This window comes from Camarhynchus parvulus, chromosome 23, assembly GCF_901933205.1.
Source record: "Camarhynchus parvulus chromosome 23, STF_HiC, whole genome shotgun sequence".
Taxonomy (NCBI): domain Eukaryota; kingdom Metazoa; phylum Chordata; class Aves; order Passeriformes; family Thraupidae; genus Camarhynchus; species Camarhynchus parvulus.
In genome coordinates this window covers 2425179-2438505 of record NC_044593.1, presented here as the reverse complement: position 1 = coordinate 2438505, position 13327 = coordinate 2425179, and the positions used below count along the sequence as shown (strand labels likewise).

At 47.3% G+C, this 13327-nt stretch overlaps 1 protein-coding gene across 1 annotated transcript in view; it reads left to right on the top strand.

Moving 5' to 3' along the window:
• Positions 1–202: 202 nt before the first annotated feature.
• The window catches only part of CSMD2 (CUB and Sushi multiple domains 2), a 250322-nt gene continuing 237197 nt past the window's right edge, over positions 203–13327 (top strand). Inside the window, exon 1 of the mRNA XM_030964453.1 lies at positions 203–566. Within this exon, the coding sequence (XP_030820313.1) occupies positions 410–566 (157 nt within the window). The 5' untranslated portion in view covers positions 203–409. The remainder of the gene's footprint in view (positions 567–13327) is intronic.

The following is a 13327-nucleotide window of genomic DNA, read 5'->3' as shown; positions in this document are numbered from 1 at the left end:
GAGGAGCTGGCTCTGAGACAGCCACCGGGAGGGACGCGCCAGCCCTCCCCTGCTCTCCTCTCCTCTCTTCTCCTCTCCTCGCCTTCCCTCTCCTCTCCTCTCCCCGAGCTGCTGCCACACTTGGTTCATTCCAGCTGCAGAAGCTCAGAGCCTTCCATGCGGTGGGATTTTTTTTTTTTCTCCTCCTCCCGGGCTGAAAAAAAATTAAGGGGAAAAAAAAAAATAAATCAAAATCACAAGCCTGACCCGCTTCCCCGTTCACCTCCCCCTTCCTCCTTCCTTTCTCCTCTTCATCCAGCCGAGCCGAGGACTATCCCAATCGCCGAGGGGAAGGAAAAAAGGGGGAAAAACCCAAGAGCGGCGAGCAGCGGACCCCCAGCACGCCCCATTGGTGCCGCTGCCCTTTGACATGCAACCTTGCTTGGGATGGGACCGGCCGGGATGCAGCTGCAGCTTCGGGAGGCACTGCTGGCAGCTGGGCATGGTGGCACTGCTGGCGGCCGAGGGCAGCGCCTGGAGCCGGGCACTGCTGCTCTCGCTGGGGCTGCTGGCAGGATCGGCCATGGGTGAGTGCCGCGGGTAACTTGGGCCGGGGAGCTGCGGATCCAGCGCCGGCTCCGCGGGGATGGAGCGGGGATGGAGCGGGGCGCGGGGGGTGGCACTGGGGTGATAGCAATAGGCTGTGTGGCACTGGGGTGATGGCACTGGGGTGTGTGACACTGAGGTGGTGGCTCTGAACTGTGTGGTACTGGGGTGTGTGACACTGAGGTGGTGGCACTCACTGGGGTGTGTGGCACTGAAGTGGTGGCACTGAACTGTGTGGTACTGGGGTGGTGGCACTGGGGTGATGGCACTGGGCTGTGGGGGTGATGGCACTGGTCTCCGTGCCACTGGGATGATGGCACTGGGGTGGTGGCGATAGGCTGTGTGGCACTGGCGTGGTGGCAGTGAGGTTGCTGGCACTGGAGTGGTGACACTGGGGTGGTAGCAATAGGCTGTGAGGCACTGAGGTGGTGGCACTGGGGTGATGACACTGGAGTGGTGGCACTGAGCTGTGTGGCACTGGGGTGGTAGCAATAGGCTGTGTGGCACTGGGGTGGTGGCTCCAGGGTCTTTGGCCCTGGGGTGTGTGGCACTGAGGTGATGGCACTGAGCTGTGTAGCACTGGAATGGTGGCACTGAGCTATGTGGCACTGGGGTGGTGGCAATAGGCTGTGTGGCACTGGGATGATAGCAGTGTGGTGGTGGCACTGAGGTGCTGGCACTGGAGTGGTGGCATTGAGCTGTGTGGTGGCACTGGGGTGGTGGCACTGGGGTGGTAGCAATAGGCTGTGTGGTACTGGGGTGATGGCACTGGGGTGGTGGCACTGGGGTGATGGCAATAGGCTGTATGCTACTGTGGTGGTGACGCTGGGGTGCTTGCACACTGTACCCTGGCACCTTGGGCACGGCACTGAGGCTGTTTGGTTCAGCCTCTGGAGCTGCATCCTTCGGGAGCAGCAGCTTTCTCCCAGCGCTGCCGTGGGAGCAGGGCTCTGGCTCTCCATGATCTCATTCCCCTGCTCTGCTGGGTCAGGTTTGGGATGAGCCGCTCCAGGAGCTGCTGATGTGCAGCATGACTGTGAAAAATGCCAGCACTGCTCTCCCCTCTGTCTTTCCCTGGCATCTTAATTCAGGATTTCACTGCCCTGCTGCTTGCCCACAGCTGATAGAACAGATTTCTGGATGCCTTGCATGAAGATGGAAGCACTTTCTTCCTTTTCCTCCTGCCTTCCCAGTTGAATATCTCTTATATATGAGCTCGGTGGCCTCGGCAGCCTGGTTTATATGAAATATGCATGTTTGGGCTTGAAAGCAGAAGAAGACTTGAATCTGGGGGCAGTTTGCTTGTGTCTCCTGCCTCATTTCCACAGCTGCCCTTGCAGCCAAGGCAGATCCAGGGAGTGAAGTTTATTTCTGGTGTAAACAGCAAATATTTAGGGACTGTCCTTCTGTGTGTGTAGGAGGGGGAAGAGTGGGAGAGCCGAGTGCTTGGCAGTGGCTGCTCTCCACACTGTGCAGTGCCCCCATTTCCAAGTTTCCAAGTCCTGTTGTCTCGTCTGCTGTATCCTAGGCTGGAGGAATGTGTGTTTGGGTGTTGATGTGCATGAAAGCTCCTTGGCTTTGGGCTTTTTGTTCTTTTGGGGTTTTTTTTTTCTTTGAGGAAAAACTTTATCTGGAATGCAAGGCTGATTTTATTATGTAAGGCAGGTTTCTTCCTTTCAGGGGCTGGGGGATGAGGATTAACTGCTGCTCCTGAGCACTCTTGCAGTGGAGCTGCACACTTCTGCTGATGGGGAGCATCTGTTAGGAAAGGCTGTAAACCCACCCAAACAACCTACAGGTCCTTAATAAAGGCTGAATATTTATTTTGGTGGCTATTTTTCATCTCTTCAGCATGAACATTCAGCCTGTGCACAGAGGAAAACCATTCCAGCAGCTTCTGTTGAGCTTTCCTCATGCGAGCTCGCTGATGGAGAGATACCTAAATCTCAGATTTACTCTACCAGGGGCTTACAGCTTTTTCTCTTCTTCTGAGCTGTCTGTGGCTTACTCATACTGGATCTTCACTCTGTACCTCGCTGAGCATTTAATCCTTTCTTCTCAGGCCCCTGCTCCCTCCCGTCTGCATTTTGAGCTCTCTCTGTTCTGGATCCTTCACCCAGAGGTTGCTGCTCTGGGTTGTTTTGCTTTGTGAGCAGAAGACCTGCGAAAGCTTTTTAGCCCTCAGATGGTTTTTTATCTGCATCAGAGCCGGAGGCATTGATCAATAAGTCCCCTCTTTAGATTCTGAAACCCCAGCAAGGATGTTTTTGTGAGAGCAGGATGCCAGCTTGGGCGTCAGCGCCTGGTGCTGGGCACGCAGGGAGGGAGGGGAGGCACCCGCCCTTTGCAGGGTCACCGTGGGTTTGGGGTGCAATCCCAGGACATCATTTCAGCCTGTTCTGAATGCTGAACGCTTGCGGAACAAAGTTCCAAGAGCTCCAGGCTCTCCCGTTCCGGGGCTGTGCAGGGAGCAGTAGCCAGGAGCTCCCATAGAGTGGCAGCAGAGCCGTGTGTGTGGAGCCATCAGCCAGGAGTTCCACAGAAAAAGGGCAGAAACCCCGCTCCCATCACGTCAGCTGGGCCCTGCCTGCCCAGAAATGTCCTTCTGAAACCCAGCACGGGGTGTGGGGTGCCCTCAGGTGCTGCCATGTCCCAGGGCAAGGTGATGGAGCTTCCCTTGGGGGGAGGATGGAGCTGGAGCGGAGGGGAGTGGTGCTGGGTGGTGGGAAGTTCATTGTGGCCGTGGAAGTGTTTTGTGAGGTTCTCCCTTCCAGTTTGGAGTTTATTTTGCCTATGGAAAATAAACTTTGTGTCAGGAAAATCCATCCACAAACACCAGAGGTTTATGGCCAAAAAGGAGACAGAGGAGTCCTGGAACTTTATTCCAATCAAGGCAGAGGCCATGGGGCATTCCCCTGGGGTCTCTCCAGTTTTTGGAGGACGCAGCCTCCTTTTTATCCCAACTTCCCAGCTGCATTTCCCTTCTCTCTTCCCCCATTTCTGAGGGACTTGAGAGGTTCAGACTTCCCAGAACGCCTGATCCCAAAGATTCCCCTCTAATGTACAACCCTCCCTTTGAATTGTTAATTTTTATGGAATTTAGGGGTTTTTCTTCCCCATTGTTTCTTTCATCTCTCAATGTCTAATTTCATGTATCATCAAACCTAAACTTTATTTGTAAAATCAAATATCCTTTTCCATTCACCAATCAATGGAATCCTTCCCATTGTTCCTTTTATCTCCCAGTGCTGGTTTTATCCACCAGCAGACCCCCAGCTTGTTGGGAAAGACAAATCCTCTATTCGTCTCATTTGTGAGGTTCCTCCTTCCAGTTTGGAGTTTATTGTGGAAGTGGAAGTGCTTTGTGAGGTTCTCCCTTGCAGTTTGAAGGCTGCAGCGATGGTTCCACAGGGATAAAATGGGCACAGGGCTCTGGATTTGCCTTTGGCTGTGGGTTGGTGCTGAGCCCTGCCTGGCCTCTGGAGTGTGATGGGTCTGGAATTCTGTCTGTTCTGGAATTCTGTCTGTTTCTGCAATTCTGTCTGATGGTTCTGGAATTCTGTCTGTTGGTTCTGCAATTCTGTCTGTTGGTTCTGGAATTCTGTCTGTTGGTTCTGGAATTCTGTCTGATCGTTCTGGAATTCTGTCTGTTGGTTCTGCAATTCTGTCTGTTGGTCTGGAATTCTGTCTGTTGGTTCTGGAATTCTGTCTGATGGTTCTGGAATTCTGTCTGATGGTTCTGCAGTTCTGTCTGTTGGTTCTGCAGTTCTGTTGATTGTCAGGTGGGCACAGCAGTGCTGCTCACCCCTTTCTGGTGTTTTCTGGGGAATCAGCTCAGCTCCAGCACTGCAGGGTCCATCAGGGCCATGTGCAGGCCCCGTGGGTGTGGATAAACACAGATAAAATACATTTTAATGGCCTGTTCTAAAAGGGTCTTGACCACCATTATTTACACACTGTGCTTTATTAGTCAGCACCTTGCTTGTTACCGGGTTAAGGGAGGATGCAGCAGCTTGAAACACCAGCTCATCAATTTTAAACCCCTGTAATTATTATTTTTTCTCGATGGAAAACAGTTTTTTCCAGACTTCTAAAGAGTGGACGAGCAGGAAGCTGCTTGTGAATTTGGTTTATGATGGATTTGTGTCCCAGGTGTGGCTGAGCTGTTGACCAGGGGGTGTCAGTGCTGAAGGTTATGTGCAGAACTGAGCATTCCTCAATTCTCTGCACCCAGGGCATGGTTCCTGCTCTCAGCCACTTCCAGCAGCATTCCAGGGATTTCCAGCCATGGAATTATTGCTGCCCTTCTCTGCTTTCTGAGAGCCCAGCTGGGTGGGAAATGCCAAATTTCACAGCTGTGCTTCTGTTCCTGCTGCTGCCCTCCCAACCCCTGCCAGAATTTGGCCTGGATCTTGACCAGAGGAAATTGTTATGATAATGTTGAGGGTTAGTTGGGGGCAAGGTCAGGCAGCCTTAACTGGTTTTGAGCCCATAGCATTGCAAGAAAAGTGTTTTTAACTCCCATTTTTATCAGGAGTATCCTGACACACAGGGCTGGGGTAATTTTTCACAGGCTTTAGTGAAATTATAACAAAGCTCTGTTTAGCTGAGTGGATTTTAAATAATACTTCTTTACTCTCCTCCATGTTTCCAGGCATTGGGAGGTTCAGAAACACCATGAATAGGCCTAAATTTAAATTAGGCTTTTTCTTTTTTTCCCCAACAGAAAATAGAGCAAATTCAAATGGAACGGGGAGAGATAAGACTTTAAGGGCTACAAAAAAAAGGGAAATGATTAAGTAGTAAAGATTCTCTGTTGCTGGAATTGTTGAGTGCAGCATTGAGCTGTCTCTTTGACATCCACAGAAATGTCAGAGGTGCTGGAATCCCATTGACTGGCTCCCAATATCCAGTGAGGAATGATGGGAAGGGAAAAGGAATCAGGATTTGAGGGGAATTTAAACCAGTGAGGCTTTTTGCTCCGCTGGTGTCGGTGTGTGAATTACCAGCAGTGTCGTTACCTGAGGTGTAAACACCCAAAATCCCGGGATCACTGAGGTTGGAAAAGCCCTCCCAGGTCACAGAGTCCAAGCTGTGCCCAATCCCCACCTTGTCCCCAGCCCAGAGCACTCAGTGTCACATCCAGGCCTCCTTGGACCCCTCCAGGGACGGGATTCCAGCGCCTCCCTGAGCAGTTCTGATGTCTGACCACCCTTTCCATGCAGAAATTCCTCCTGGATACACCTGGAGGTGGCCCTTGTGTGGCAGAGGGAACATTCTGAACTATCAACAAGTATTGTGTGTAATTCCGGAGTGAAAGATGGAAATCACAGCCCAGAGGGGCTTTTTTTCCAGAATTCTGCCTGCCAAGCAAGGATTGCCTTAGGAGGACACATGAGAAATGCCACCAGTGCCACCAGAGCCAGCCTGGCTGGTGTGGGCACCCCCTGGGCAGGGCTGGAGCTGCAGCCAAGTCCTCACCAAAAAAATTTCTCAATCCTTGCTGGTGTTTCAGCTTTTTCCTCTGTTAATCCTGGGTGTCCTCAGAAGGGAACTCCTCTTTCCATGCAACCAGCAGGAAACCCACAGCGCCCCGTTTCCTGCTGGGTCAAAAGGCTTTTCCACTCCTGTTTCACTCCTGGGCAGAGCAGTGGGTGCTCCAGGAGGTGCTGGAAGTCAGGGAAGGAGGCAGGAGCAGGAGGGCCTGGCCAAGGTCACCCAGCAGGAGCAGCCTGGATGTCACTCCTGCGTCATCCCACGCTGAGCACCGGCACGGGGATGTGATGCTTCAGCTCCTGAGGTGGTTTTTGAGAAGCCTCCCCGCTGCAGACGAGCTTGGAGCTGTGTCTGTGCAAAGGCATTTCACAGTGGTTACACTGGAACAGAACAACTCCTGCATCCATTTATCAAAATGTCTGTGATTCCCATTTCCAGACAGATAAACCAACGGTGAATCTCAAATAAAGGTGTCTTTGTCCAGAACACTTTAACACAAAGGGAAGGGAAGATTTGTTCCTCTGACCTCTGGGGTGGGAAGTCTGCTCTGCCCTGCTGAAATGGCTTTATTTGGGTTTCATCCACCTGCCTTGGGGCTTTGTTTCAGTGGAGCATTTTTACCTGCTCCTCAGCTGTCACTTCAGCGCAGAGCAGGGCACGGTCACAGGCTGATAATCCCCAGCCCCAGCTGCACGAGGAGGTGCAGGGAGGGCTGGAATAGCCAAGAAAGATGAGTTAATCACAGGCAGAGAATTAACCACAACTGGGGATTTGCTGCTTCGCTGCTCTGCTGTTATTTGCACACTGCCCTGACTCGCAGGAGTTGTCAGAGCCCAGTTCCTGCTGCCTCCCATGGCTGGGGGCACTGGGGGATCTTCCCTTCCCCATCCCTGTGTGAAAAATGCACATTTGATTATTGGCTTTTTGCAAATATTCAAATGAACATTATACGTGTTACGTTAGAAAGTGATGCTGTATGAATTTTTTTTAAGTAGTGCGTTAAATACAGTTTTAGGTTATAATGTTAAAATAGGAACTATGTATGTGGGATATTTTTTTAAAGAAAGGAATGAGTTACTCAGATCAAATAGCAGCCACAGGACACCTAAATCTTTCAGAGAAAAAGGATTTATTGCTCCATTATCAGAAGAAACGAACTTTTTTCCCTGTCAGGATTCAGAGGAAGAAGCTGACACTGACCAGACAGAATCCTGTGTTTGAATGGAATTTATGCATCATGTATGGGCTGTATGAATATGCAACAGGCTGTTGCTTTTAAGGGTTAATCCTCTGTTAATTTTGGTCCTTTTTTTGGGTTTATTTTGCCCAGAAAGAGGTACCTGGACTGTCCATAACTCTTTGTTCTTATTGTCTCATATTGTCCTAAATCCTCATTGTCCAAATTTTTATTCCTCTAATTACATGACTATTTTTATAACCATTTTATTACTATTGAACTTTTAAAATTTTGAAAAACAAGTGACTGGCATTTTTCACACCTACAACAGGGATAAACAGAATTTGCAAAATGATTTACAGATTTATTCTGCAGAGAGAGAGAGAGAGATCTTGGGATGTTTGTGAGGAGCTTTCAGCAGGTACAAATTGCACAAGGTTGATTAACTGCTCAACTTTTATGTGCTCTTGGTTCTCTCCCTTGATTGCACGGAGGGAATCCAACCATTTCATGTACAATTTGGGATTAATTGTGAATGACATTTTGAGGTGAAAGTTGTCTGTCTGCTACCGAACTTCCCAGCAGTATTGTCAAAAAAAGTCAGGAATAAAAACCAAGCGCAGTTTCTGTTGCAGGGAGGATTTGCACAGCTCCTGTAGTTCGCACAGAATTGCCTTTACACTTTTTATACCTTTAGATCCATGTTTTATGCAAAGACTGCAGCTTTTAAAAGGAAAATGCGCTCGCCAGAGATGGGGAGGTGGGAGGTGTGCACTGAGAATTTGCCAGCTGCATCAAGGGAATTGGATGCTGGATATTGGCAGAGAGGATGCTCTGGACCTTCTGAATTTAACCTGCCACACACTCTGCCTTTGAAGCAGTTGCTTAAATTATGTGGGCTCCAGCTTCTTGTCTATGGAGGGGGGAAAGTAGTGCTGTACTAATAGTATTATCTAATTAATTACGAAGATGAATGCCTGCAGGATGGCAGAGATCAAATGGAGAACTTGTTTCCTTGTTACGGTTCCTGTTATTTATCAGCAATTTATCAATATTTTGTTTAGTTAATTTAGTGAAAGCAGAGTTTGAAATAAGATTTTTTTTTTCCTGGTGGCATTTATGTCATTACTTTTGGAGTTGCATGGCCTGAGGTGGAGCTTATTCCCTGAAAAAAACCAGGAGGAGTGGGATTTTAGGCGCAGGAAGTTTGCTGAGGAGCTTTGTGGTGGCTCATAGGGGGTCACATCCTGTCCCCAATCCTTCTCTTTCCACGTGTTTAAATCCATAAATCCCAGCAGGATTCCCCCCTGCTCTCACTGCTGTGGGGAGCTCTGCACCTTGCAGGGGCTGTGCAGAGCTGGTAACTCAGGGGTACAGAAAACTGCAGCTCATTTCTCCCCTGACAAAGGCACAATTCAATGTTCCTTTCCCCTTTATCCACCAAATAATAACACCCAGAAAAAAAAAATCCATTTCCTCCTGGGAAGGGGAGGAAAACATCCCATCCTGCAGGAGGATGACGGAGCTGGTGCTTTTCCAAAGGTGATGCCATTTTTAAAGATGCTCCGTGCATCCCACAGCATATTGTTTATATCCCTCTATTGTTGTTTTGTCTCCATTAGGGAAAGGTTGGGCACAATCCTGGACACTGGGCAGCTGTCAGCAGCATTCCCAAGGGGCTCTCATTAAAGTCAAGCACCACTTGGGCTGTTAATATTAAAATAAGGTTCACCTGCTGGAATAATGAAGGGTTTGAAGGATGGGGAGTTTGTCCCTCATTGTGTGGGGACTTTTTTTCCCTGAGATGCTTTAGGATTTTGGGGCTTTTTTTCATTTTTCATATATTTGAATCTTGCAATTCTTTAGTGTGCAACTCTAAACTCCATACGCAGTGTGAGCTGCTGCTTTCCCATTTTGGTCAGACACAATGTCATGGTTTGGCATGAGAGATATTGAGGGAAGTGATGCAAACCTCAAAACCTCAAACTTGAACCTCAAAACCACTGAACCTAACAATTCCTCTCCAGGCCTGGCAATCAAGGACACCTCAGGGCCTGAGAGATGGAAACAAATGTGATTTGGGGGGAGCAAACTTGGGGTCAATGACTTCATTACCTGAAGCTGTAATTGGAATTAATTAACCCCCCAATATATCCCTCTTTTGGATGGGATGAGATTTAAGGTCTCTTTTGGATGGGATGGGATTTAAAAGTCTCTTTTGGGTGGGGTTGGATGAGATTTAAGGTCTCTTTTGGATGAGACTGGATGAGGTTTAAGGTCTCTTTTGGATGGGATGGGATTTAAGGTTTCTTTTGGATGGGATTGGATGAGATTTAAGATTTCTTTTGAATGGGATTGGATGAGGTTTAAGGTCTCTTTTGGGTGGAATGGAAGAGATTTAAGGTCTCTTTTGAATGGGATTGGATAAAGTTTGAGGTCTCTTTTGCACGGGATGGGATGAGGTTTAAGGTCTCTTTTGGGTGGGATTGGGTGAGATTTAAGATTTCTTTTGGATGGCATGGGATTTAAGGTCTCTTTTGGATGGGATGGGATTTAAAAGTCTCTTTTGGGTGGGGTTGGATGAGATTTAAGGTCTCTTTTGGATGGGATTGGATAAAGTTTAAGGTCTCTTTTGCATGGGATGGGATGAGGTTTAAGGTCTCTTTTGGATGGGATGGGATGAGGTTTAAGGTCTCTTTTGGGTGGGATTGGGTGAGATTTAAGATTTCTTTTGGATGGGATGGGATTTAAGGTCTCTTTTGGATGGGATTGGATGAGGTTTAAGGTCTCTTTTGGATGGGATGAAATTTCAGGTCTCTTTTGGGTGGGATGGGATTTAAGGTCTCTTTTGGGTGGGATGGGATTTAAGGTCTCTTTTGGATTGGATGGGATGGGATTTAAGGTCTCTTTTGGATGGGATGGGATGAAATTTCAGGTCTCTTTTGGGTGGGATTGGATAAGGTTTAAGGTCTCTTTTGGATTGGGTGGGATGGGATTTAAGGTCTCTTTTGAATGGGATTGGATAAGGTTTAAGGTCTCTTTTGGATTGGGTGGGATGGGATTTAAGGTCTCTTTTGAATGGGATTGGATGAGGTTTAAGGTCTCTTTTGGATGGGGTGGCATGAGGTTTCAGGTCTCCAACCCAAACCATTCCAGGGTCCTGTTTTAACTTGGCCCTGGTGTCTCACTGACCCTTCTCCAGTGGCACAGGCAGGGCTGGTTCTCACCCTGAGCAAGATTAAAGGCAGAAAACCCAACCCTGCAAGGTCCCTGCTGTTGTCACCTCTTGGTAAACACCTGCACTTCCTCCTACTGAATTAACTAAATTCATTTAGCAAGAGCAAGTTCATTTTGCTGGATTTAAAATGCCGGCTTAGGGGAGGCTCTGTCATTTGTTCCTCCTGGGAGCACTTCCCAATCTTAAATTAGAGAACAAATGATGACCTTTTTTTTTACCCAGGAGTCCAACACTGAGGGCTGTTACTGGGAGTTTTTTGCCTTTTTTCTTCCATGAAATGCAGTTAACAAATGAGACTTTTGACAAAAAATCCCCAATTTGAACGTAGAAGTCGATTCAATTCACCCCCTGTTAGCTCCTTGATTGAGAGCTATGTAGATTGAAGAAGAAAGGTATTGATCTGCTTTGGGGATTGAAAACTAAGATGAAGTGGAATATGTCTGTGGGTGAAAATGAGGTTTTAAATGGATGGAAGAGGCGAGAGAAAAATAAAATGCAATGTGATGTTAATAGGAGGGAGTTTTGGGTTTCTCTGGTGGTTCTGCAGAGGTGGAGAGGGCACAGGATGCAGAAGTTGTACAAGTCATGGAAAATCAGTGCTTGGCACAAGAGTTTCTCTAAGTTGGGTCAAAACAGCACAAAAAAATCTGATTTTGGGCTATCAGAGCATCCATCGGTTCCCAAATTCAGTTTGGACAGACGGACATCCCTTGTTGAATGGAGCTGACAGATTTCAGTGCCCACAGCTGATCTTTAACATCCCCTCCAAACCATTCCACCATTCCCTGAAATAATAACTGAGGGTTTGCCATTGTAAACGTGAAACTCAGGTCTAAATGGACTGAAAAATTCAGTATAATTGAAATGTTTCACTCTTTCTCCAGATAATCTGCTAGGAGCCTTCTGTAGCTATTATTCTTTGGGGCATGTGACTGGCTTGTTTTTTTGGCTCATTGGGTGAAGTGAATTATTAACTTTTATTTATTAACTTTCCTCCGTACTGTCAACTCCAGGTGACTTTCATTGATTGCTCAAGGTGACAAGGAGGCATTAGGTAATAAATATCAAGTGCTGCAATACTTAAAGGAAGTGAATATGAAAGTGCTGTTAACGGAATCAAGTAAAAATTGGATTTATACCCCTAACAATAATTCCCAGGAGAAATTGCTTTCTGTTGGACTCTTTTTGTAATTCAAATCCAATCACGCAAGTGTGAGCTGCTGTAATACAATTGCCTGGCAGAGGGGTTTTGTTGGAAGATCTCAGAGCACTTGTAAACACACAGAGCATTTCACTTTGCGGGCCGTGGGGAGATGAGGATGGTGGTGCAAGAGTGAAGAGCTTTTCATACGTGCAGTCTCTGCTTGTTCCGAGTGATATTTTTAATTTAGTTCGGATCTGGAGGTGTGAGGTGCTGGGGATGGCAGTGGGTGAAGTGGTTTCTTCTGTTCTGGCTGCTGCAGAGCTTCTCTGGGTCCCTGGGGGCTAGAAAGGGTCCGTGCCCTCTCTGCCAGCACCAGAAGGGGATTTGTGTAACTTCTGGGTTTTCAGGGAGTAAAAAAAGCATGAAAATACGAGCTGGTTCATGAATTGATGTGTCAAATCCAAAACGTGATGGGAAGGGGGAAGAAACCCCATGGGACTCCCTCAGATGAAAAACTTTCCAGTGCAGATTTATTTCTAAGGGAGCTTTCCCCACTGTGCTCCCTTTAAAGCAGCAGGGAAAGGACGGAATTGTTGGTATTGGGAGAATTCCAAGGGCTGAGGGCTTGTAAATTCTTAGGGAGTTGGGATTTGGAGCCCAACATCTCCCTTGGGCCTTGAGGGAATGTTGAATTTTACAGCTGGACACAGAGCTCCAGTGGCAAAGGGAATTTTAAATGTTTAATGGTGACACCAATAATGAAAGATTTTCATGAGGAATTCTTTAATTTTGGCTCCACTGTGACTTGGGATGGATTTCACCTTGAACCTTCCTTCACCTTCTTCAGTTTTTATTTTCTTTTTTTTTTGAGATAATCCTAACACCCGAGATGAAAATGCCTTTGAGCCCCCTGGATAAACCATTTAAATGCAAATATTATTTTACTGCAAAATAATTGAAATACAAATTGGAAAAATTTGTTTTGGCGATAAATAATTAGCACCTTGTAAATGAGACTGAGTAAAAAATGCTGCACATGAGTGGGAGTCCATTTGCAGACGCCGGGAAAAAAGTTTTTCATCAAATTACCTTCTGTTTTCTGAGTTTAATTTCAACTGGGGGTTGAGATGATCTGTGTCATTTTTACAGATATCTGCAGTGGAGGTGAGAAAAAAAAGAAATCTTTGCTGTGTTCAGCTTAGAGAGAAAATAACAGTAAAATTTTCAGAAGGTTTTGAATCAGGCTGAACATTTTAATTGAGGCTCAGCCTCTCAGGACAAGATTTTCAAGGATATTTAGATGCCAAAATAAGTGGAGACTTGCCCGGGGGGGGGTTTATAAAGGAAATGTGGCTGCACAGCTCAGGTGGGGTTAGGAAGGCTCCAGAGAGTTATAAAATATTTGTAAACCTGGGGCTCTGAAGTTCCTTTGGAAAGGATTTGTGAACTTGGGTTTGGTTTTGTGGCGTTTGTCACGAAGGGGGCACCAAGGGGATCAGTCAGAGCATCCCAGCTCCCATCTCTGTGCCTTTACACATCTTAAACCATGTTTTTTTTTGGAGGATAACTCTTGGTTTGACAGGAAGAGTGCAGAGGAGCTTTGAGGTGCCTTCCCAGGCAAAGCATTCAGCAGTTCTGAGGTTGGATCCAAGGGCGCTGGAGGAGCTGAGAGGCCACAGAGGGAATT